The 23798-nt window shown below is 56.5% G+C and overlaps 1 protein-coding gene across 1 annotated transcript in view; it reads left to right on the top strand.

Moving 5' to 3' along the window:
* MAST2 (microtubule associated serine/threonine kinase 2) overlaps positions 1–23798 on the top strand; it is a 189405-nt gene that overhangs the window by 113199 nt on the left and 52408 nt on the right. Inside the window, exons 6-7 of the mRNA XM_040361097.1 lie at positions 16235–16349; positions 18360–18569. Coding sequence (XP_040217031.1) covers positions 16235–16349; positions 18360–18569 — 325 coding nt within the window. The remainder of the gene's footprint in view (positions 1–16234; positions 16350–18359; positions 18570–23798) is intronic.

Genomic DNA, 23798 nt, shown 5'->3' with positions numbered 1-23798 from the left:
CCTATGCCTTGCTCCTCCCATTCATTCCCCCTCCCCTGCCCTATGCCTTGCTCCTCCCAGTCATTCTCCCTCCCCTGCCCTATGCCTTGCTCCTCCCATTCATTCCCCCTCCCCTATGCCTTGCTCCTCCCAGTCATTCCCCCTCCCCTGCCCTATGCCTTGCTCCTCCCAGTCATTCCCCCTCCCCTGCCCTATGCCTTGCCCCTCCCATTCATTCCCCCTCCCCTGCCCTATGCCTTGCTCCTCCCATTCATTCCCCCTCCCCTGCCCTATGCCTTGCTTCTCCCAGTCATTCCCCCTCCCCTGCCCTATGCCTTGCTCCTCCCAGTCATTCCCCCTCCCCTGCCCTATGCCTTGCTCCTCCCATTCATTCCCCCTCCCCTATGCCTTGCTCCTCCCAGTCATTCCCCCTCCCCTGCCCTATGCCTTGCCCCTCCCATTCATTCCCCCTCCCCTGCCCTATGCCTTGCCCCTCCCAGTCATTCCCCCTGCCCTATGCCTTGCTCCTCCCATTCATTCCCCCTGCCCTATGCCTTGCTCCTTCCAGTCATTCCCCCTCCCCTGCCCTATGCCTTGCCCCTCCCATTCATTCCCCCTCCCCTGCCCTATGCCTTGCCCCTCCCAGTCATTCCCCCTGCCCTGCCCTATGCCTTGCTCCTCCCATTCATTCCCCCTCCCCTGCCCTATGCCTTGCTCCTTCCAGTCATTCCCCCTCCCCTGCCCTATGCCTTGCTCCTCCCAGTCATTCCCCCTGCCCTATGCCTTGCTCCTCCCAGTCATTTCCCCTGCCCTATGCCTTGCTCCTCCCAGTCATTCCCCCTGCTCTATGCCTTGCTCCTCCCAGTCATTCTCCCTCCCCTGCCCTATGCCTTGCTCCTCCCAGTCATTCTCCCTCCCCTGCCCTATGCCTTGCTCCTCCCAGTCATTCCCCCTCCCCTGCCCCCATGCCTTGCTCCTCCCAGTCATTCCCCCTGCCCTATGCCTTGCTCCTCCCAGTCATTCCCCCTGCCCTATGCCTTGCCCCTCCCAGTTATTCCCCTGCCACCATGCCTTGACCCCCCCCCCCCCCCCCCAGTCACTTCCTCATTCCAGATTTCTAGCATGCCTTGCCCCCCCCCCCCAGTCAATTCCTCATTCCAGCCTTCTAGCATGCCTTGCCCCCCCCAGTCAATCTTCCTCTTCATTATAGTCTTATGACATTTTTACTATTTCTATGCCCATTCCTGCCTGACAGCCCCTTAGTGTGGCCATAAGTAAGTGACCCTCCCTTCCCCCTTCCGTGTCATTTTACTCCTCCTCTGCCCTATAGCATGCCCTGCCCCTCCTACATATGCCCTGCCCCGCCCCCTTGTTCATCCACCTCCACCATCACTGCTCCCCCCCCCCATCATTCTCTTGTCAGTCTTGCCCCTCCCATTTCTTTGTCTTTCTCCGCCTCTTTGTGATGTCATGCCTCCTGGTTTGCTAATGGCCATGTCAGGCTTGTTATGTGTTCTATCGGGAAAGGTTGCTTGTCCTCGGTGTATCCATGTGTGATACATGACGAGAGTATAAACTGATCAATATATTGATTAAACGGAGTGTGTGGAGGGAACAGACCTGTGACCGTCCGTCCGCCACCCCCCCTCCCCCCTCCTCCCTCCTGGGATACGGAGTATAAGATCTTACTTACACCTTGCCTTCTCCACATGATGAATGATCCCCATTGGGGAGGAGATTAGTGGCGCACGCGGCGATGGCGGCTCGGAGCCGGTTATCAATACGGAGGGAGGTGACATTCCTGGAGGTCGTTAGAGTTTTCCGTATCGTCAGTTTGACGGATGAGAGGAAATGTCAGCCATTCGTCATATGCAAATAACCCGAAAATTTCTGACCACTCAGACGGCTGGAAATTTATTATTCAGCATCTAATATGAAGAGCGAATCTGAAGAGCTTGGCGCGAGCACGCCGAGACTGGCATGGAGCGAGCGCGCCGACACTGGCATGGAGCGAGCGCGCCGACACTGGCATGGAGCGAGTGCGCCGAGACTGGCATGGAGCGAGTGCGCCGAGACTGGCATGGAGGGAGCGCGCCGAGACTGGCATGGAGGGAGCGCGCCAGAGACTGGCATGGAGGGAGCGCGCCAGAGACTGGCATAGAGGGAGCGCGCCGAGGCTGGCATAGAGGGAGCGCGCCGAGGCTGGCATAGAGGGAGCGCGCCGAGGCTGGCATAGAGGGAGCGCGCCGAGGCTGGCATAGAGGGAGCGCGCCGAGGCTGGCATAGAGGGAGCGCGCCGAGGCTGGCATAGAGGGAGCGCGCCGAGGCTGGCATAGAGGGAGCGCGCCGAGGCTGGCATAGAGGGAGCGCGCCGAGACTGGCTTAGAGGGAGCGCGCCGAGACTGGCTTAGAGGGAGCGCGCCGAGACTGGCATAGGGGGAGCGGGCCGAGACTGGCATAGGGGGAGCGGGCCGAGACTGGCATAGAGGGAGCGGGCCGAGACTGGCATAGAGGGAGCGGGCCGAGACTGGCATAGGGGGAGCGGGCCGAGACTGGCATAGGGGGAGCGCGCTGAGAATGGCATAGAGGAGGGAGCGCGCCGAGACTGGCATAGAGGAGGGAGCGCGCCGAGACTGGCTTAGAGAGAGCGCGCCGAGACTGGCTTAGAGGGAGCGCGCCGAGACTGGCTTAGAGGGAGCGCGCCGAGGCTGGCTTAGAGGGAGCGCGCCGAGGCTGGCATAGAGCGAGCGCGCCGAGACTGGCATAGGGGGAGCGGGCCGAGACTGGCATAGAGGGAGCGGGCCGAGACTGGCATAGGGGGAGCGGGCCGAGACTGGCATAGGGGGAGCGGGCCGAGACTGGCATAGAGGGAGCGGGCCGAGACTGGCATAGAGGGAGCGGGCCGAGACTGGCATAGGGGGAGCGGGCCGAGACTGGCATAGAGGGAGCGGGCCGAGACTGGCATAGAGGGAGCGGGCCGAGACTGGCATAGAGGGAGCGCGCCGAGACTGGCTTAGAGGGAGCGCGCCGAGACTGGCTTAGAGGGAGCGCGCCGAGACTGGCTTAGAGGGAGCGCGCCGAGACTGGCTTAGAGGGAGCGCGCCGAGACTGGCTTAGAGGGAGCGCGCCGAGACTGGCTTAGAGGGAGCGCGCCGAGACTGGCTTAGAGGGAGCGCGCCGAGACTGGCTTAGAGGGAGCGCGCCGAGGCTGGCTTAGAGCGAGCGCGCCGAGACTGGCATAGGGGGAGCGGGCCGAGACTGGCATAGAGGGAGCGGGCCGAGACTGGCATAGGGGGAGCGGGCCGAGACTGGCATAGAGGGAGCGGGCCGAGACTGGCATAGAGGGAGCGGGCCGAGACTGGCATAGGGGGAGCGGGCCGAGACTGGCATAGAGGGAGCGGGCCGAGACTGGCATAGAGGGAGCGGGCCGAGACTGGCTTAGAGGGAGCGCGCCGAGACTGGCATAGAGGGAGCGCGCCGAGACTGGCATAGAGGGAGCGCGCCGAGACTGGCTTAGAGGGAGCGCGCCGAGACTGGCTTAGAGGGAGCGCGCCGAGACTGGCTTAGAGGGAGCGCGCCGAGACTGGCTTAGAGGGAGCGCGCCGAGACTGGCTTAGAGGGAGCGCGCCGAGACTGGCTTAGAGGGAGCGCGCCGAGACTGGCTTAGAGGGAGCGCGCCGAGACTGGCATAGAGGGAGCGGGCCGAGACTGGCTTAGAGGGAGCGGGCCGAGACTGGCTTAGAGGGAGCGGGCCGAGACTGGCTTAGAGGGAGCGCGCCGAGACTGGCTTAGAGGGAGCGCGCCGAGACTGGCTTAGAGGGAGCGCGCCGAGACTGGCTTAGAGGGAGCGCGCCGAGACTGGCTTAGAGGGAGCGCGCCGAGACTGGCTTAGAGGGAGCGCGCCGAGACTGGCTTAGAGGGAGCGCGCCGAGACTGGCATAGAGGGAGCGCGCCGAGACTGGCTTAGAGGGAGCGCGCCGAGACTGGCTTAGAGGGAGCGCGCCGAGACTGGCTTAGAGGGAGCGCGCCGAGACTGGCAGGAAATACCTGCTGAGACCCACCTGCCAAAACCACGTCTATTATATTCTCATTTAAAGATGAACTCCAGGAAAACCGCTAAATACACACCTGGGAGACATCCAGTCCTGAGAGTAACACCGCTCTGCTGCACGGCACAGGCAGAAGACCTGTTTGTTTTTTCTCTGCTGCAGTTCCTTCACACTTACAGGCGTTGTCCCTCCCCCAGTCTGTCATTGGACAGTCAGAGGAGCAACAGCAGACTGATGAGGCCATCTCTCCATCATGTTCTTTGTTAGCATACAAGTACTGCAGCACAACGTTTTGGCTCCTTGTGTTGCTGCTGCTTCCAGTCTGAGCTCTGCTGTACGTGGACTAAAAGAGGCTGATACCAGAATATCCCTCTACAGTGTGTACTTGTCTCAGTCCAGAGCACTCATTGTCTTTTCTGTCTGCTGCCTCCTTCCTCTATCGGCATAAATCACTTCTGATAACTTTTCCTGACACCAAGAGAAAAATGGTGACAGGAGGGAGCTCCAGCACACAGCCCATGATTGACAGCCACAGCTCTATTCCTGTGTCAGCCCCTCCTGTCCCCGTTCTCCCCCCCGTGTTTCTTTCCCCCCCCCCCGTGTCCCTTCTCCCCCCCCCCCCCCGTGTCCCTTCTCCCCCCCCCCCCCCGTGTCCCTTCCCCCCCCCGTCCCTTCTCTCCCTCCCTTCTTCCCCCCCCCCCGTCCCTTCTCTCCCTCCCTTCTTCCCCCCCCCCCCGTCCCTTCTTCCCCGTCCCTTCTTCCCCCCCCCCCGTGTCCCTTCTCTCCCCCCCCCCCCGTGTCCCTTCTCCCCCCCCCCGTGTCCCTTCTCCCCCCCCCCCCCGTGTCCCTTCTTCGCCCCCCCCGTGTCCCTCCTCCCCCATCCTTTTTCCCCCTCCCTTTTCCCCCTCCCTCCTCCGTCTTTTTTCCCCCTCCCTCCCTCCCTCTTCCTTTTCCCCCTCCCTCCTCCGTCTTTTTTCCCCCTCCCTCCCTCTCTACTTCCTTTTCCCCCTCCCTCCTCCGTCTTTTTTCCCCCTCCCTCCCTCTCTACTTCCTTTTCCCCCCTCCCTCCTTCTTCCTTCCTTCCTTCCTTCCTTCCTTTTCCCCCTCCCTCCCTCCTTCTTCTTTCTTTTCCCCCTCCCTCCATCTTTTTCCCCCTCCTTTTTCCCCCTCTCTCCTTTACCCCCTCTCTTTCCCTCCCTCCTCTCTTCCCCCTTTCTTCCTCCTTTGCCTCTTTCTCTCCCCCCCTCCCTCCTTTGCCCCTTTCTCTCCCCCCCTCCCTCCTTTGTCCCCTTTCTCTCCCTCCTTTGCCCCTTTCTCTCCCCCCCTCCCTCCTTTGTCCCCTTTCTCTCCCTCCTTTGCCCCTTTCTCTCCCCCCTCCCTCCTTTGCCCCTTTCTCCCCCCTCTCTTTCCTCCTTTCCCACCTCTAAAGGGATGCAAACCCTGTCACTTTCCTCATTAGAGCCCTGCAGGTGCAGCAGCTGATTTGATAATTATAAAGTCGCTCCCATTCATTTATGCACATGGACACAGAGAAACACACAGCTATTTCTTCAGATTAACAAAAGGTAGAAATCTGCAACAAAGTTACTCTTTACCAGTATTAACCCGGGGTCTCCAAAGTACAGCCCGCTACAAGATCCCCGCCCCCCCCCCTCGTCTATGGATTTCTAAAACCTACAATGTGGCCCTCATACTGCAAAGTTCTCACATCCCAATATATAGGGTGGTCAATTCTGATCCGGGGAGGGGGAGGGGAGACCTTCCTATGTATAATATGAATGGATGCTCCCCCTCCGGTCGGTCGGTTGGGTGGGGGAGGGGAGACCTTCCCATGTATAATATGAATGGATGCACCCCCTCCGGTCAGTCGGTTGGGTGGGGGAGGGGAGACCTTCCCATGTATAATATGAATGGATGCTCCCCCTCCGGTCGGTCGGTTGGGAGGGGGAGGGGAGACCTTCCCATGTATAATATGAATGGATGCTCCCCCTCCGGTCGGTCGGTTGGGTGGGGGAGGGGAGACCTTCCCATGTATAATATGAATGGATGCTCCCCCTCCGGTCGGTTGGGAGGGGGAGGGGAGACCTTCCCATGTATAATATGAATGGATGCTCCCCCTCCGGTCGGTTGGGAGGGGGAGGGGAGACCTTCCCATGTATAATATGAATGGATGCTCCCCCTCCGGTCGGTCGGTTGGGTGGGGGAGGGGAGACCTTCCCATGTATAATATGAATGGATGCACCCCCTCCGGTCGGTTGGGTGGGGGAGGGGAGACCTTCCCATGTATAATATGAATGGATGCACCCCCTCCGGTCGGTTGGGTGGGGGAGGGGAGACCTTCCCATGTATAATATGAATGGATGCACCCCCTCCGGTCGGTTGGGTGGGGGAGGGGAGACCTTCCCATGTATAATATGAATGGATGCTCCCCCTCCGGTCGGTCGGTTGGGTGGGGGAGGGGAGACCTTCCCATGTATAATATGAATGGATGCACCCCCTCCGGTCGGTCGGTTGGGTGGGGGAGGGGAGACCTTCCCATGTATAATATGAATGGATGCACCCCCTCCGGTCGGTTGGGTGGGGGAGGGGAGACCTTCCCATGTATAATATGAATGGATGCTCCCCCTCCGGTCGGTCGGGTGGGGGAGGGGAGACCTTCCCATGTATAATATGAATGGATGCACCCCCTCCGGTCGGTCGGTTGGGTGGGGGAGGGGAGACCTTCCCATGTATAATATGAATGGATGCTCCCCTCCGGTCGGTCGGTCGGGTGGGGGAGGGGAGACCTTCCCATGTATAATATGAATGGATGCACCCCCTCCGGTCAGTCGGTTGGGTGGGGGAGGGGAGACCTTCCCATGTATAATATGAATGGATGCTCCCCCTCCGGTCGGTTGGGAGGGGGAGGGGAGACCTTCCCATGTATAATATGAATGGATGCTCCCCCTCCGGTCGGTCGGTTGGGAGGGGGAGGGGAGACCTTCCCATGTATAATATGAATGGATGCTCCCCCTTCGGTCGGTCGGTTGGGTGGGGGAGGGGAGACCTTCCCATGTATAATATGAATGGATGCACCCCCTCCGGTCGGTCGGTTGGGAGGGGGAGGGGAGACCTTCCCATGTATAATATGAATGGATGCACCCCCTCCGGTCAGTCGGTTGGGTGGGGGAGGGGAGACCTTCCCATGTATAATATGAATGGATGCTCCCCCTCCGGTCGGTCGGTTGGGTGGGGGAGGGGAGACCTTCCCATGTATAATATGAATGGATGCTCCCCCTCCGGTCAGTCGGTTGGGTGGGGGAGGGGAGACCTTCCCATGTATAATATGAATGGATGCTCCCCCTCCGGTCGGTCGGTTGGGTGGGGGAGGAGGAGACGATCGTCTTGCATTCATTCATCTTTCCTGTGTCCTAGAAACTGGGATGTCCGGGCGCCATAACCGAACATGCGTTCTCTCCCGGAGCATGGTGGGCGCCTTCCCGCCTGCGTGCCGCACGTTCTCCTCTGGCAGGTTGAGGGTTAAGTGAATTAATCCCGCGCCACTTCCAAGAATCGCCCAATTAGATACGCCTGCCGTCTCGGCTCCTCTAATTGAACTGCCCTGAATTGTACGTCCAGATTTATGGTCCGCCGCGCTAATTTGCTGGGAATGAACCTGAGTCCAGGACATTCATATTCATGACCCCTCCCCCCCAGCCTCCGCTACCAACACCGACCGATGGGGACGTGTCCTCTGTGTGATATTCCCCCACTCATTAAATAGTATAGCAGAGCTCCTCACAGTGCCTGCAGGCTGATCATGTGACCTGGGACGCTCCTCATTACATAGTATAGCAGAGCTCCTCACAGTGCCTGCAGGCTGATCATGTGACCTGGGACACTCCTCATTACATAGTATAGCAGAGCTCCTCACAGTGCCTGCAGGCTGATCATGTGACCTGGGACACTCCTCATTACATAGTATAGCAGAGCTCCTCACAGTGCCTGCAGGCTGATCATGTGACCTGGGACGCTCCTCATTACATAGTATAGCAGAGCTCCTCGCAGTGCCTGCAGGCTGATCATGTGACCTGGGACGCTCCTCATTACATAGTATAGCAGAGCTCCTCACAGTGCCTGCAGGCTGATCATGTGACCTGGGACACTCCTCATTACATAGTATAGCAGAGCTCCTCACAGTGCCTGCAGGCTGATCATGTGACCTGGGACACTCCTCATTACATAGTATAGCAGAGCTCCTCACAGTGCCTGCAGGCTGATCATGTGACCTGGGACACTCCTCATTACATAGTATAGCAGAGCTCCTCACAGTGCCTGCAGGCTGATCATGTGACCTGGGACGCTCCTCATTACATAGTATAGCAGAGCTCCTCGCAGTGCCTGCAGGCTGATCATGTGACCTGGGACGCTCCTCATTACATAGTATAGCAGAGCTCCTCGCAGTGGCTGTAGGGGGGTCTCCTGTAAAAATATATAAAAAACAGGGTGCAATCAGCGCAAATATATAGATAAAAAAATGATGATATTAAAGTGTATTTATGTGATACAGACCCCCAGGGTTCAGATCACTGGTAATGCCAGCTGAACACTAAGGGAAATTCGCAAAAATCCTAAACAGGTAAAAAATAAAATAGAAAAAGTGCAGCGCAAAACTCAAATATATAAATGATACTGGTATACTCAAACACCAATACCATAAGTGTGAATATGAATATGCAGAAAAAATGAAAAAAAAAAATAAAAAATATTAAAAATTAAATACAATTCAAACAAACAGTCCAAAAGTCCATAAGTGTCAGAAGATGAGTGAATTAAACGAAAATAAATCTCCACCACGTGACAATCCACCAAAATTTTGAAGTGATCCCTCCACCGTTGTAGATGGCTACTCTCACCTTCATATATGGACCACTGTAAAGACCGTCTCTCCTATACAGGCTTTTCTGTCTAGGGGTCTCCTGTACCCACTTGGGGGGGCCTCCCATGCCTGCTGTCCTCACGGGGGGTCCCCTGCACCCGTCCCTCTGTGTGGAGGGGGGGTCTCCCGCTGTCTTCTCTGTGGAGGGGGGTCTCCCGCTGTCCTCTGTGGAGGGGGGTCTCCCGCTGTCCCCTCTGTGGAGGGGGGTCTCCCGCTGTCCCCTCTGTGGAGGGGGGTCTCCCGCTGTCCCCTCTGTGGAGGGGGGTCTCCCGCTGTCCCCTCTGTGGAGGGGGGTCTCCCGCTGTCCCCTCTGTGGAGGGGGGTCTCCCGCTGTCCTCTCTGTGGAGGGGGGTCTCCCACTGTCTTCTCTGTGGAGGGGGGTCTCCCGCTGTCCCCTATGTGGAGGGGTGTCTCCCGCTGTCCCCTCTGTGGAGGGGTGTCTCCCGCTGTCCCCTCTGTGGAGGGGGGTCTCCCGCTGTCCCCTCTGTGGAGGGGGGTCTCCCGCTGTCCCCTCTGTGGAGGGGGGTCTCCCGCCGTCCTCTGTGTGGAGGGGGGTCTCCCGCCGTCCTCTGTGGAGGGGGGGGGGTCTCCCGCCGTCCTCTCTGTGGAGGGGGGTCTCCCGCTGTCCTCTGTGTGGAGGGGGGGTCTCCCGCTGTCCTCTGTGTGGAGGGGGGTGTCCTCTGTGTGGAGGGGGGTCTCCCGCTGTCCTCTGTGTGGAGGGGGGTCTCCCGCTGTCCTCTGTGTGGAGGGGGGTCTCCCGCTGTCCTCTGTGTGGAGGGGGGTCTCCCGCTGTCCTCTGTGTGGAGGGGGGTCTCCCGCTGTCCTCTCTGTGGAGGGGGGGTCTCCCGCTGTCCTCTCTGTGTGGAGGGGGGGTCTCCCGCCGTCCTCTGTGTGGAGGGGGGTCTCCCGCCGTCCTCTGTGTGGAGGGGGGTCTCCCGCTGTCCTCTCTGTGGAGGGGGGTCTCCCGCTGTCCTCTCTGTGTGGAGGGGGGGTCTCCCGCCGTCCTCTGTGTGGAGGGGGGTCTCCCGCCGTCCTCTGTGTGGAGGGGGGTCTCCCGCCGTCCTCTGTGTGGAGGGGGGTCTCCCGCTGTCCTCTGTGTGGAGGGGGGTCTCCCGCTGTCCTCTCTGTGGAGAGGGGGGGTCTCCCGCTGTCCTCTGTGTGGAGGGGGGGTCTCCCGCCGTCCTCTGTGTGGAGGGGGGGGTCTCCCGCCGTCCTCTGTGTGGAGGGGGGGTCTCCCGCCGTCCTCTGTGTGGAGGGGGGGGTCTCCCGCCGTCCTCTGTGTGGAGGGGGGGTCTCCCGCCGTCCTCTGTGTGGAGGGGGGTCTCCCGCCGTCCTCTGTGTGGAGGGGGGGGTCTCCCGCCGTCCTCTGTGTGGAGGGGGGTCTCCCGCCGTCCTCTGTGTGGAGGGGGGGGTCTCCCGCCGTCCTCTGTGTGGAGGGGGGGGTCTCCCGCCGTCCTCTGTGTGGAGGGGGGGGTCTCCCGCCGTCTGTGTGGAGGGAGGGGGGGTCTCCCGCCGTCTGTGTGGAGGGAGGGGGGGTCTCCCGCTATCCCCTCTGTGGAGGGGGGGTCTCCCACTGTGCCCTCTGTGGAGGGGGGGGGGGTCTCCCGCTCTCCTCTCTTTGTAGAGGGGGGGTCTCCCGCTCTCCTCTCTTTGTAGAGGGGGGGTCTCCCGCTCTCCTCTCTTTGTAGAGGGGGGGTCTCCCGCTCTCCTCTCTTTGTAGAGGGGGGGTCTCCCGCTCTCCTCTCTTTGTAGAGGGGGGGTCTCCCGCTCTCCTCTCTTTGTAGAGGGGGGGTCTCCCGCTCTCCTCTCTGTGTGGAGGGGGGGTCTTCCGCTCTCCTCTCTGTGTGGAGGGGGGGTCTCCCGCTCTCCTCTCTGTGTGGAGGGGGGGTCTCCCGCCGTCCTCTCTGTGGGGGGGGGGGGGTCTCCCGCCGTCCTCTCTGTGGGGGGGGGGGGTCTCCCGCCGTCCTCTCTGTGGGGGGGGGGGGTCTCCCGCCCTCCTGTCTGTGGGAGGGGGGGGGTCTCCCGCTCTCCTCTCTGGGGGGGGGTGTCTCCCGCGCCCCCGGTCCTCCCCTGGACTGGGGGGGCTCCTGAGTGGACTGTCCTCTGTGGAGGAGGGTCTCCTGCCGTCGTCTGTGTGGAGGGGGGTCTCCCGCCGTCCTCTCTGTAGGGGGGGTCTCCCGCTCTCCTCTCTGTAGGGGGGGTCTCCCGCTCTCCTCTCTGTAGGGGGGGTCTCCCGCTGTCCTCTGTGTGGAGGGGGGTCTCCAGCGCCCCCTGTCCTTCCCTGGACTGGGGGGGCTCCTGAGTGGACTGTCCTCTGGGTCCCCTTTGCGTAGCGCCACCCACTGCATGTTTGCGTTCTGCTGTGATTATCCAGATGATGATTCTCGCAGTCGCGTTGGCCGTAGAGACTTTTATGATGTGATATCTCTCCTCCGCCCCGCGCCGCGTCAATCACATATTTAATTTGACATTTTATTTTGGCGTTGGCTTGTTCATGTAAATCTGCCCCCCCTCCCCCTCCTCCTTTCCCCTCCGAGGATTCGCCGCTTGTTTCCTACAAACATTTCCTCCCGGCCAATTTACTCGCAGGCTGATTGAAATTCCTGTGTGAAGGTTACAGAGGCCGTCATCTGTTATCTTCACTCTTCTTATTCTTTTATGTGCTTTATTGTATTACCCCCCCCCCCCCCCCCGACCCGCTGCACAGATGCAGGTAAAACCTGACAGGTGTATGAAATCCAAACACAAAAGTAAGAACTTTGTTTCCGTTCACTAAATGACTAAAATGCACAGAATAAAAATAATTGTTTAAAATAACGTTCAGTCATGTGAAATACTCTGGGCGGACGATGGGAGTTGTAGAATCCTCTGGACGATGGGAGTTGTGGAATCCTCTGGATGGATGATGGGAGTTGTGGAATCCTCTGGATGGATGATGGGAGTTGTGGAATCCTCTGGATGGATGATGGGAGTTGTGGATTCCTCTGGGGTTGATGATGGGAGTTGTGGATTCCTCTGGCTGGATGATGGGAGTTGTGGATTCCTCTGGGGTTGATGATGGGAGTTGTGGATTCCTCTGGCTGGATGATGGGAGTTGTGGATTCCTCTGGGGTTGATGATGGGAGTTGTGGATTCCTCTGGATGAATGATGGGAGTTGTGGATTCCTCTGGATGAATGATGGGAGTTGTGGATTCCTCTGGATGAATGATGGGAGTTGTGGATTCCTCTGGATGGATGATGGGAGTTGTGGATTCCTCTGGATGGATGATGGGAGTTGTGGATTCCTCTGGGGTTGATGATGGGAGTTGTGGATTCCTCTGGGGTTGATGATGGGAGTTGTGGATTCCTCTGGCTGGATGATGGGAGTTGTGGATTCCTCTGGCTGGATGATGGGAGTTGTGGATTCCTCTGGCTGGATGATGGGAGTTGTGGATTCCTCTGGCTGGATGATGGGAGTTGTGGAATCTTCTGGGGTGGATGATGGGAGTTGTGGATTCCTCTGGGGTGGATGATGGGAGTTGTGGAATACTCTGGGGTGGATGATGGGAGTTGTAGAATACTCTGGGGTTGATGATGGGAGTTGTGGATTCTTCTGGCTGGATGATGGGAGTTGTGGATTCCTCTGGCTGGATGATGGGAGTTGTGGATTCCTCTGGGGTGGATGATGGGAGTTGTGGATTCCTCTGGGGTGGATGATGGGAGTTGTGGAATACTCTGGGGTGGATGATGGGAGTTGTAGAATACTCTGGGGTTGATGATGGGAGTTGTGGAATCCTCTGGGGTTGATGATGGGAGTTGTGGACTCCCCTGGGGTGGATGATGGGAGTTGTGGAATATTTTGGGCTGATGATGGGAGTTGTACTCTCTGATCTCCATTATCTGGCCTCCTGTGATTGGTTGGATGTTGATGTCACATTGGGGGGTCTCGGGATTCGGCTGACGTTCGGTGTGAAAACACAAAGATCGGCGGAATCTTTAGGCTCTTCCCTCCAGTTTTACACTCTGACCCCCCGGCTCGCTCATCCGTCCCGGCATTAAATATTCTGTCACTTCATGTCCCCGAGGGATCCCAACTGAGACGAGAGGAAAACACAGCGGTGTTCCGGCCCCCTCCGCCCGCCGTTGGCTTGGGTGACACAGCGCTGGGGGGCCATTAATCTTCTCGCCATGCCTGTCTGCAAAACAATTAGCTCCGAAGAGAACTAATTTTTCTTCTGCTTCCAATGAACGGGTTAAATAGTTATTGATATAACACCGATCGCTCCAATTAAACATGCAATCAAAACACAAAGCGGATTTATAAACGGGAGCAATCGGCCAACGATGACCTTCTACAGTCAGACCTGGTAATGAGCCTCTGTCATGGGGCCCTTGTACCATGTCACCATCCTGAAGTCTGACCCGTCATTGAGTCTCTTATCATGGGGCCCTTGTAACCTGTGGAGGACACGGTCCTGAAGTCAGACCTGGTAATGAGCCTCTTATCATGGGGCCCTTGTAACCTGTGGAGGACACAGTCCTGAAGTCTGACCCGTCATTGAGCCTCTTATCATGGGGCCCTTGTACCCTGTGGAGGACACAGTCCTGAAGTCAGACCCGTCATTGAGCCTCTGTCATGGGGCCCTTGTAACCTGTAGAGGACACGGTCCTGAAGTCAGACCTGTTAATGAGCCTCTGTCATGGGGCCCTTGTACCCTGTGGAGGACACAGTCCTGCAGTCAGACCTGTTAATGAGCCTCTGTCATGGGGCCCTTGTACCCTGTGGAGGACACAGTCCTGCAGTCAGACCTGGTAATGAGCCTCTGTCATGGGGCCCTTGTACCATCCTGAAGTCTGACCCGTCATTGAAGCCTTTTATCATGGGGCCCTTGTACCCTGTGGAGGACACAGTCCTGAGGTCAGACCTGTTGAAGAGGCTGCATCACGGGGCCCTTGTTGTTGAACCTCTCTCATGGAGTCCTTGCATTTTGTGGATGATTTCATCCTACAGTCGGACCAATCGGTGAGCCTCTGTCATGGGGCCCTTGTACCATGTCACCATCCTGAAGTCTGACCCGTCATTGAGCCTCTTATCATGGGGCCCTTCTAACCATGTAGATGACACCATCGCAAAGCCAGACCTGTCATTGAACCTCTATCTTGGGGCACTTGTACCACTTTGACAGGCCTGACTTCAGGATGGAGTCATCAATGTACTTCTATCATTGGGCCCCTTGTACCATGCAGGTTACACTAGCCCAAAGTCAGTCCCATCAGTGAACCTCTATCATGGAGCCCTTGCACCTTGTGGATGACGACCTCTTGAAGCCAACCCGTCAATGAGCCTCTGTAATGTACCTCATAAATTATACAATCTTGCAGTCAGACCAGTCATTGTGCCTCTTATCATGGGGCCCTTGTACCCCATGCATTGACATCATCCTGAAGTCAGTCATTGGGCCTCTGTCATGTGACCCTTGTAGCCCATGCATGATACCATCCTGCAGTCAGACCCACCATTGAACCTTCATCATGGGGCCCTTGTACCCAATGCTAGATACCATCTTGTAGTCAGACCTGTCTTTGGGCCTCTGTCATGGGGCCCTTGTACTATATGCATGATACCATTCTCTAGTCAGACCTGTCATGGGGCCCTTGTACCCCATGCATATCATCCTGCAGTCAGACCCGTCATTGGGCCTCTATCGTGGAGCCCTTGTACCCCATGCATGATCTCATCCTGCAGTCAGTCATTGGGCCTCTGTCATGGGGCCCTTGTTCCCAATGCATGATCTCATCCTGCAGTCAGACCCGTCATTGGGCCTCTGTCATGGGGCCCTTGTACCCCATGCAGCTCATCCTGCAGTCAGACCCATCATTGGGCCTCTGTCATGGGGCCATTGTACCCCATGCATGATCTCATCCTGCAGTCAGACCCGTCATTTGGGCCTCTATCATGGAGCCCTTGTACCCCATGCATGATCTCATCCTGCAGTCAGGCCCATCATTGGGCCTCTATCGTGGAGCCCTTGTACCCCATGCATGATCTCATCCTGCAGTCAGTCATTGGGCCTCTGTCATGGGGCCCTTGTACCCCATGCATGATCTCATCCCGCAGTCAGACCCATCATTGGGCCTCCTATCATGGGGCTCTTGTACCCCATGCATGATCTCATCCTGCAGTCAGTCATTGGGCCTCTATCATGGAGCCCTTGTACCCCATGCATGATCTCATCCTGCAGTCAGTCATTGGGCCTCTATCATGGAGCCCTTGTACCCCATGCATGATCTCATCCTGCAGTCAGCCATTGGGCCTCTATCATGGGGCTCTTGTACCCCATGCATGATCTCATCCTGCAGTCAGTCATTGGGCCTCTATCATGGAGCCCTTGTACCCCATGCATGATCTCATCCTGCAGTCAGCCATTGGGCCTCTGTCATGGGGCCCTTGCACCACCTGTTCTGAAAGTCCCATAAATTTCCCTTACATCATCTGCTGAGTCCATAAGGCTGCAATCATGGGGACACGCTTGGCTTGTTTCAGTATGTAATTCTTATCTGGATGACATCATCCTCCCTGGAGATTACTGGGGCTTATCAGTGAGAGGATGAGTCATAGCGTTTCACCGTCCGTCCGATCGATTAGTATGCGGCCCGTGTCCTCGCTCGGTATTGCTCTGTTATTGCCTCAGATCTGTAGGAACATCAGGTTGAGGAGCGTTAATAGCCCAATGTTGTGTGTTGGCGGTTGTGAGATGACATCATTCCCTATTGTCGGCTTTGTGTGGAGGAATGTGAAATATGCTGCCGTAGTGATGCCATTTATCATCCGTGGCCCCGGCTTCACTTTGGCAGCTGAGAGTGACAGACAGATTTATAACCAGGCGGTATTGAGTGGCCTGTCTTCTCGTGCCGTCACCTGCTGCTAAACCATCTCCAACCTGCTGACAATACGACCCCCCCCCCCCAACCTTTCCCCGTCCACCTACCCCTGACAGCGCTGTTACCCAGAGCAACCGTCCATTCCTTAGAACCGCAAACCTGTATAATAATAATAAATGTATTGCGCCCGGTGTCCTCTCTGTATCGCCATAGAGCCGTGAAATAATTTTCACAATAGGAAGCGAGGCTGACAATACGACCCCCACCCCCCCCCCCCACCCCCAAACTTTCCCCGTCCACCTACCCCTGACAGCGCTGTTACCCAGAGCAACCGGTCCATTCCTTAGAACCGCAAACCTGTATAATAATAATAAATGTATTGCGCCGGTGTCTTCTCTGTATCGCCATAGAGCCGTAAAATAATTTTCCTGTTTCATGTTTTTCCTTTTCTCTCCCTCTGTCCAGTCCCGGCCGTTGCCCCATTACGTATGATGGGGAGATTGTAATGATGAACCATGTCTACAAAGAAAGATTTCCCAAGGTAAGAAAGAGGGTCACTATAGAATTGGGGGGGCGGGGGTCTACACAGTGCTGTTACCTATAGCAACCAGGAAGAAAGATCTTCCCCTCCTCTGAAGATAATACACCAATATCTGGTTCCGATGGTTTACTGGACTCTGTATAGAAGTTTTCCAGTTTCACTAAATCAGCACTATTGTAGATTTGAGTCTGGTAATGTCTGGGTTACTGGACTGGTATGGGATAAGCGGAGTGGTCGGGGGTGTTTGGGAATATGGGGGGCAGAAGATCACTGGGATAGCCAAGAGCATACCGTTGTGATTATCGGCTGTTGGGGTCCACGGATGTGTGGGAAAGAAGGTTAAGGGGTCGGGAGATGCGGGGTAAAGGGTTGGGGGATGTGTGGGAAAGCTGGTGGAGAATAGTCGGGGGTGAGTGGTCGTGGGATGTGTGGGAGAGCTGGGGGTGAGTGGTCGTGGGATGTGTGGGAGAGCTGGGGGCGAGTGGTCGTGGGATGTGTGGGAGAGCTGGGGGTGAGTGGTCATGGGATGTGTGGGAGAACTGGGGGTGAATAGTCGGGGGTGGGATGTGTGGGGGAGCTGGGGGTGAGTGGTTGTGTGATGTGTGGGAGAGCTGGGGGCGAATAGTCGGGGGTGGGTGGTCGTGGGAGAGCTGGGGGTGAGTGGTCGTGGGATGTGTGGGAGAGCTGGGGGTGAGTGGTCGTGGAAAGGGTGGGAGAGCTGGGGGTGAGTGGTCGCGGGAATGCGTGGGAGAGCTGGGGGGTGAGTGGGAGAGCTGGGGGGTGAGTGGGAGAGCTGGGGGTGAGTGGTCGCGGGATGCGTGGGGGAGCTGGGGGTGAGTGGTCGCGGGATGCGTGGGGGTGAGTGGTCGCGGGATGCGTGGGAGAGCTGGGGGTGAGTGGTCGTGGGAGAGCTGGGGGTGAGTGGTCGCGGGATGCGTGGGAGAGCTGGGGGTGAGTGGTCGCGGGATGCTTGGGAGAGCTGGGGGTGAGTGGTCGTGGGAGAGCTGGGGGTGAGTGGTCGTGGGAGAGCTGGGGGTGAGTGGTCGTGGGGGAGCTGGGGGTGAGTGGTCGTGGGGGAGCTGGGGGTGAGTGGTCACGGGATGCGTGGGGGAGCTGGGGGTGAGTGGTCGCGGGATGCGTGGGAGAGCTGGGGGTGGGATGCGTGGGAGAGCTGGGGGTGAGTGGTCGCGGGATGCGTGGGAGAGCTGGGGGTGGGATGCGTGGGAGAGCTGGGGGTGAGTGGTCGCGGGATGCGTGGGAGAGCTGGGGGTGGGATGCGTGGGAGAGCTGGGGGTGAGTGGTCGCGGGATGCGTGGGAGAGCTGGGGGTGGGATGCGTGGGAGAGCTGGGGGTGGGTGGTCGCGGGATGCTGGGGGTGAGTGGTCGCGGGATGCGTGGGAGAGCTGGGGGTGAGTGGTCGCGGAATGCGTGGGAGAGCTGGGGGTGAGTGGTCGTGGGAGAGCTGGGGGTGAGTGGTCGTGGGGGAGCTGGGGGTGAGTGGTCGTGGGGGAGCTGGGGGTGAGTGGTCGTGGGAGAGCTGGGGGTGAGTGGTCGTGGGGGAGCTGGGGGTGAGTGGTCATGGGATGCGTGGGGGAGCTGGGGGTGAGTGGTCGCGGGATGCGTGGGAGAGCTGGGGGTGGGATGCGTGGGAGAGCTGGGGGTGGGATGCGTGGGAGAGCTGGGGGTGAGATGCGTGGGAGAGCTGGGGGTGAGATGCGTGGGAGAGCTGGGGGTGAGTGGTCGTGGGAGAGCTGGGGGTGAGTGGTCGCGGGATGCGTGGGAGAGCTGTGGGTGGGATGCGTGGGAGAGCTGGGGGTGAGTGGTCGTGGGAGAGCTGGGGGTGAGTGGTCGTGGGAGAGCTGGGGGGGTGTGGGGTATAGGAAATTGGGGGGTGACAAGGGTGATAGGTCGGGGGTCATGGCATGACACGCTCAGCTCTCCATGTAGTCTTGTTATAAGGTTATAACGCTGCAGACCGGCGCCCTTCATTCCTTCCATTGTTTCCTTCAGGCCAAGGCGCAGATGGAAGAGCGATTGGCGGATTTCATCGGCAGCAACACTCCGGAGAACGTTCTCCCGCTGGCAGACGGCGTCCTGAGCTTCATCCATCACCAGGTGATCGAGCTGGCTCGTGATTGCCTGGCCAAGTCTCGTGACGGACTCATTACTTCCCGCTACTTCTATGAGCTTCAGGAGAACCTGGAGAAACTGCTGCAAGATGTGAGTGTCGATCATAACTCTGCTTGTAATACGTTTAACCCCTTCTTCATATTGAGTCTCACTTCTTATGTGGAAAACAAGGTACCTGCCCTCTGCAGCCGGGGCAACCCCCGAGGACAGTCGCCCTTCTTGCTCTACTTACCCATTTATTTATTTATTTTTTATCCCTCGGCGGGAATTGCTATTTTGTGTACGTTTGGGCAATCACTAGACCTTGTTGGTGGTGGGCGGGGTCTGTGGTGGGCGGGGTCTGTGGTGGGCGGGGTCTGTGGTGGGCGGGGTCTGTGCGGTTCAAATTATGGAGGGTCCTCTGAGAAGGTCTTTTCAAGATTGTAGAGTTTGTGTGTCAGAGTTGGAATATCTGCATTATGTACTGGACTCTGCGTTACATACTACTGACCCCTGCACCCTGCGTTACATACTACTGACCCCTGCACCCTGCGTTACATACTACTGACCCCTGCACTCTGCATTACATACTACTGACCCCAACACTCTGCATTACATACTACTGACCCCAACACTCTGCATTACATACTACTGACCCCTACACTCTGCATTACATACTACTGACCCCAACACTCTGCATTACATACTACTGACCCCAACACTCTGCATTACATACTACTGACCCCCACACTCTCCATTACATACTACTGACCCCAACACTCTGCATTACATACTACTGACCCCTACACTCTGCATTACATACTACTGACCCCTACACTCTGCATTACATACTACTGACCCCTACACTCTGCATTACATACTACTGACCCCTACACTCTGCATTACATACTACTGACCCCTACACTCTGCATTACATACTACTGACCCCTACACTCTGCATTACATACTACTGACCCCTGCACTCTGCATTACATACTACTGACCCCTACACTCTGCATTACATACTACTGACCCCTACACTCTGCATTACATACTACTGACCCCTACACTCTGCATTACATACTACTGACCCCTACACTCTGCATTACATACTACTGACCCCTACACTCTGCATTACATACTACTGACCCCTGCACTCTGCATTACATACTACTGACCCCTGCACTCTGCGTTACATACTACTGACCCCTACACTCTGCATTACATACTACTGACCCCTGCACTCTGCATTACATACTACTGACCCCTACACTCTGCATTACATACTACTGACCCCTACACTCTGCATTACATACTACTGACCCCCACACTCTCCTCTGCATTACATACTACTGACCCCTGCACTCTCCTCTGCACTGTACTGTCCTCTGCATGTGACCCCTGCACTCTCCGTTGCATACTACTGGGCTCTGCATTACTTACTACGGACCCCTGTGCCCTGCGTTGCATACGACTGACCCCTGCGCCCTGCATTAGACACTACTGACCCCTGCGCCCTGCATTAGACACTACTGACCCCTGCGCCCTGCTTTACATACTACGGACCCCTGTGCCCTGCGTTGCATACGAATGACCCCTGCGCCCTGCATTAGACACTACTGACCCCTGCGCCCTGCTTTACATACTACGGACCCCTGCGCTCTGCATTAGACACTACTGTTCAGAAGAAAGTCTTGGAATCTCCTGCGGGTGGAAGAAGAATGAGGATCACTTTATTATGGATGAGATAAAACAAATCCAACTCCTTTAGAAGGATTGGGGCCCCCCCTTCGGGGACTCTGAGGGCTCAGTAAACACTCTGGATGTTCTATCGGGACACGGATTGCAATAAATATCACACAGCGGCCTCTCTCTACAGACTCGGGACTCTCACAGACGTCTCCTCATTGTTGCTCGGGCGACCCAGCCAACCTTTGTGCAGATCTTTTCCTGGATCTCTGTGCAGACTCCTCCTCCTTGTACTGGGGGGGGGGAGGGGTTTGTCCTCCCGCCGGCTCCATGTAATGAGGCGCTCAGCTGGGCACGGCCGCTCTACAAATTGCTCGCGTTAAACCGTATCGGAGGTCCTGACAGCGCCGGGGGCAATGCGTTCCGCGGTGTGCTGCTCCGGAATACGCGTGTCGCTGCCTGTCAGCCGGCGGATTTCTATTTCCACGTGAATCACAAAATTGATTGCAGGGATGATCCTCCAGAATGGCGCCAAACCGTCCGAAACGAGCGAAACCCGTCTGGTTTACCTTCAGCTGAAGGCGATAAGTCACAGGACTGTTAGAGAAGCAAACGTTCTATGAAAGGTCCCAGATATATGTGCAGCGCCCCCCTCGTCTCTGTGCAGCCCCCCTTCGTCTCTGTGCAGCCCCCCTCGTCTCTGTGCAGCCCCCCCTCGTCTCTGTGCAGCCCCCCCTCGTCTCTGTGCAGCCCCCCCTCGTCTCTGTGCAGCCCCCCCTCGTCTCTGTGCAGCCCCCCCTCGTCTCTGTGCAGCCCCCCTTCGTCTCTGTGCAGCCCCCCTCGTCTCTGTGCAGCCCCCCCTCGTCTCTGTGCAGCCCCCCCTCGTCTCTGTGCAGCCCCCCCTCGTCTCTGTGCAGCCCCCCTCGTCTCTGTGCAGCCCCCCCTCGTCTCTGTGCAGCCCCCCCTCCCCTTGTCTCTGTGCAGCCCCCCCCCCTCGTCTCTGTGCAGCCCCCCCCCCTCGTCTCTGTGCAGCGCCCCTTCGTCTCTGTGCAGCCCCCCTCGTCTCTGTGCAGCCCCCCTCGTCTCTGTGCAGCCCCCCCTCGTCTCTGTGCAGCCCCCCCTCGTCTCTGTGCAGCCCCCCCTCGTCTCTCTGCAGCCCCCCCTCCCCTTGTCTCTGTGCAGCCCCCCCTCCCCTCGTCTCTGTGCAGCGCCCCCCCCCCCCCTCGTCTCTGTGCAGCGCCCCCCCCCCTCGTCTCTGTGCAGCGCCCCCCCCCCCTCGTCTCTGTGCAGCGCCCCCCTCGTCTCTGTGCAGCCCCCCCTCGTCTCTGTGCAGCCCCCCCTCGTCTCTGTGCAGCCCCCCCCCTCGTCTCTGTGCAGCCCCCCCTCCCCTTGTCTCTGTGCAGCCCCCCCCTCGTCTCTGTGCAGCGCCCCCCCCCTCGTCTCTGTGCAGCGCCCCCCCCCTCGTCTCTGTGCAGCGCCCCCCCCCCCTCGTCTCTGTGCCTCCCCCCCCCCGTCTCTGGGCGGCGCCCCCCCCCCCCGTCTCTGTGCAGCGCCCCCCCCCTCGTCTCTGTGCAGCCCCCCCCCCCCCTCGTCTCTGTGCAGCGCCCCCCCCTCGTCTCTGTGCAGCGCCCCCCCTCGTCTCTGTGCAGCGCCCCCCGTCCCCCCCGTCTCTGTGCAGCACCCCAATGCCTGTACTGTGACACCTCCTCTGATATTTCTGTACAATGACCCCCCCCCTCTCTGACAATGCCTGTACAGTGACGCCTCCTTTGTAACATTGTTTATAAACATTGATCAGACAGGAGATAGAGAGATACAAAGTAACATTGTTTATAAACATTGATCAGACAGGAGATAGAGAGATACAAAGTAACATTGTTTATAAACATTGATCAGATGAGAGATAGAGAGATACAAAGTAACATTGTTTATAAACATTGATCAGACGGGAGATAGAGAGATACAAAGTAACATTGTTTATAAACATTGATCAGACGGGAGATAGAGAGATACAAAGTAACATTGTTTATAAACATTGATCAGACGGGAGAGAGAGAGATACAAAGTAACATTGTTTATAAATATTGATCAGACGGGAGATAGAGATACAAAGTAACATTGTTTATAAACATTGATCAGACGGGAGATAGAGAGATACAAAGTAACATTGTTTATAAACATTGATCAGACGGGAGAGAGAGATACAAAGTAACATTGTTTATAAACATTGATCAGACGGGAGATAGAGAGATACAAAGTAACATTGTTTATAAACATTGATCAGACGGGAGATAGAGAGATACAAAGTAACATTGTTTATAAACATTGATCAGACGGGAGATAGAGAGATACAAAGTGACATTGTTAATTTTGTATCTGCAGATGAAAGGAGTGAGTTTAAGTTTTTTTTTTATATTTTTTTAAAATAAAATCTTTTTCTATTTAACCCCTTATTACTCCTCGGTTTTCCTTAATCATCCCTATTTTACTCCTCCTTTCCCTTCACTACTATTTACTACGTTTATTTTATTTTTTATTCATTAATATTTAAACTTTTTTACTTATGTTAATTTCTCATCATTTTTTTTTTTGTTGTTTAGTGTTGCTTTAAAAAGGTGGAAAAAAAACAAACAAACATAATAATGAATTTGTAGAGGACTTTGCAATGCTTTGTACCAGAATCGTACTGTTGGTGTCACAGGGAAAATTTTGGAATCGCATTTTGTACTTTTTTTTTTTTTTAGATACCAATTTTTTTTTAAAAGGGAAAACTGCATTAGAATTAGTTTTTTTTTTTTTTTTTCTTTTTCTTTTTTGTTTTGTGTGTTTTTTTTTTTTTTTTGTTTTTTTTTGGTTAATAGTTTTGTTTGTCTATGGAATGCAAAAAAAACGGGAAAAAAAACACATTTGTGCAGGAAAGACTTTTGTCCTGTAAAAAAAAAAAAAAAAAAAATAAGTATTTAATATTTATTACTTTTTCTATTCCTTTTTAATGATAAATATTGACAGTTATTGCTGAATAAACCTTCCCAAAGCAGAAAAGTAATAATTGCCCCATATGGGGGGTGGGGGGGACTGAAGGGGTTAAACAAGACATAATTGAGGATATAATGAATGAATTTGGCGGCATCGGTTGCAGGGAATTTGTAGGCTCGTCCCCCGTGGTTTGTCCTGTGATGGATGATCTGTGAAGTGTTGCCGGGTCTCGTCTGTAACGTGTATGTTTGCGGTATAATTTACACGCGTGTTTTTGGATTCTCCGCTCGCCAAGGGCAGACGCACGGCGCTCTCCGCCAGGATTCTGGCTGTATTGGCTCAATTATAGTGTTATGACGGCTCCCCGCTGTCATTGGCTGCGCCGATCCCCATAGGAGGACAGCGATTTTAATTTCATGGCCCAGTGGCCGCTCTTAGTGACTGATAGGCTTTCCAGATAAAGGAGAGAGCTGATTGTGTGTAGGAATGGCAAGTGCTCTCCAACCTGCGAGCCCCCCCTACCTGCCGCGAGAGCCCACCGTGCCGTCACCGCCAATGGCTAATTAGATGACATGTATCATATCGCTGCGCATGGCAGCAGTTTGCTATATAACGCCGAGATTGCGGCAATCTTATCGGGAAGAATCGTAAACAAGGTGCTGACGGAAGGACCCC

Source organism: Rana temporaria, chromosome 7 (assembly GCF_905171775.1).
Source record: "Rana temporaria chromosome 7, aRanTem1.1, whole genome shotgun sequence".
Lineage (NCBI taxonomy): Eukaryota > Metazoa > Chordata > Amphibia > Anura > Ranidae > Rana > Rana temporaria.
Note: the sequence above shows the minus strand (reverse complement) of the source record. Positions and strands in the feature narration are given on the sequence as shown.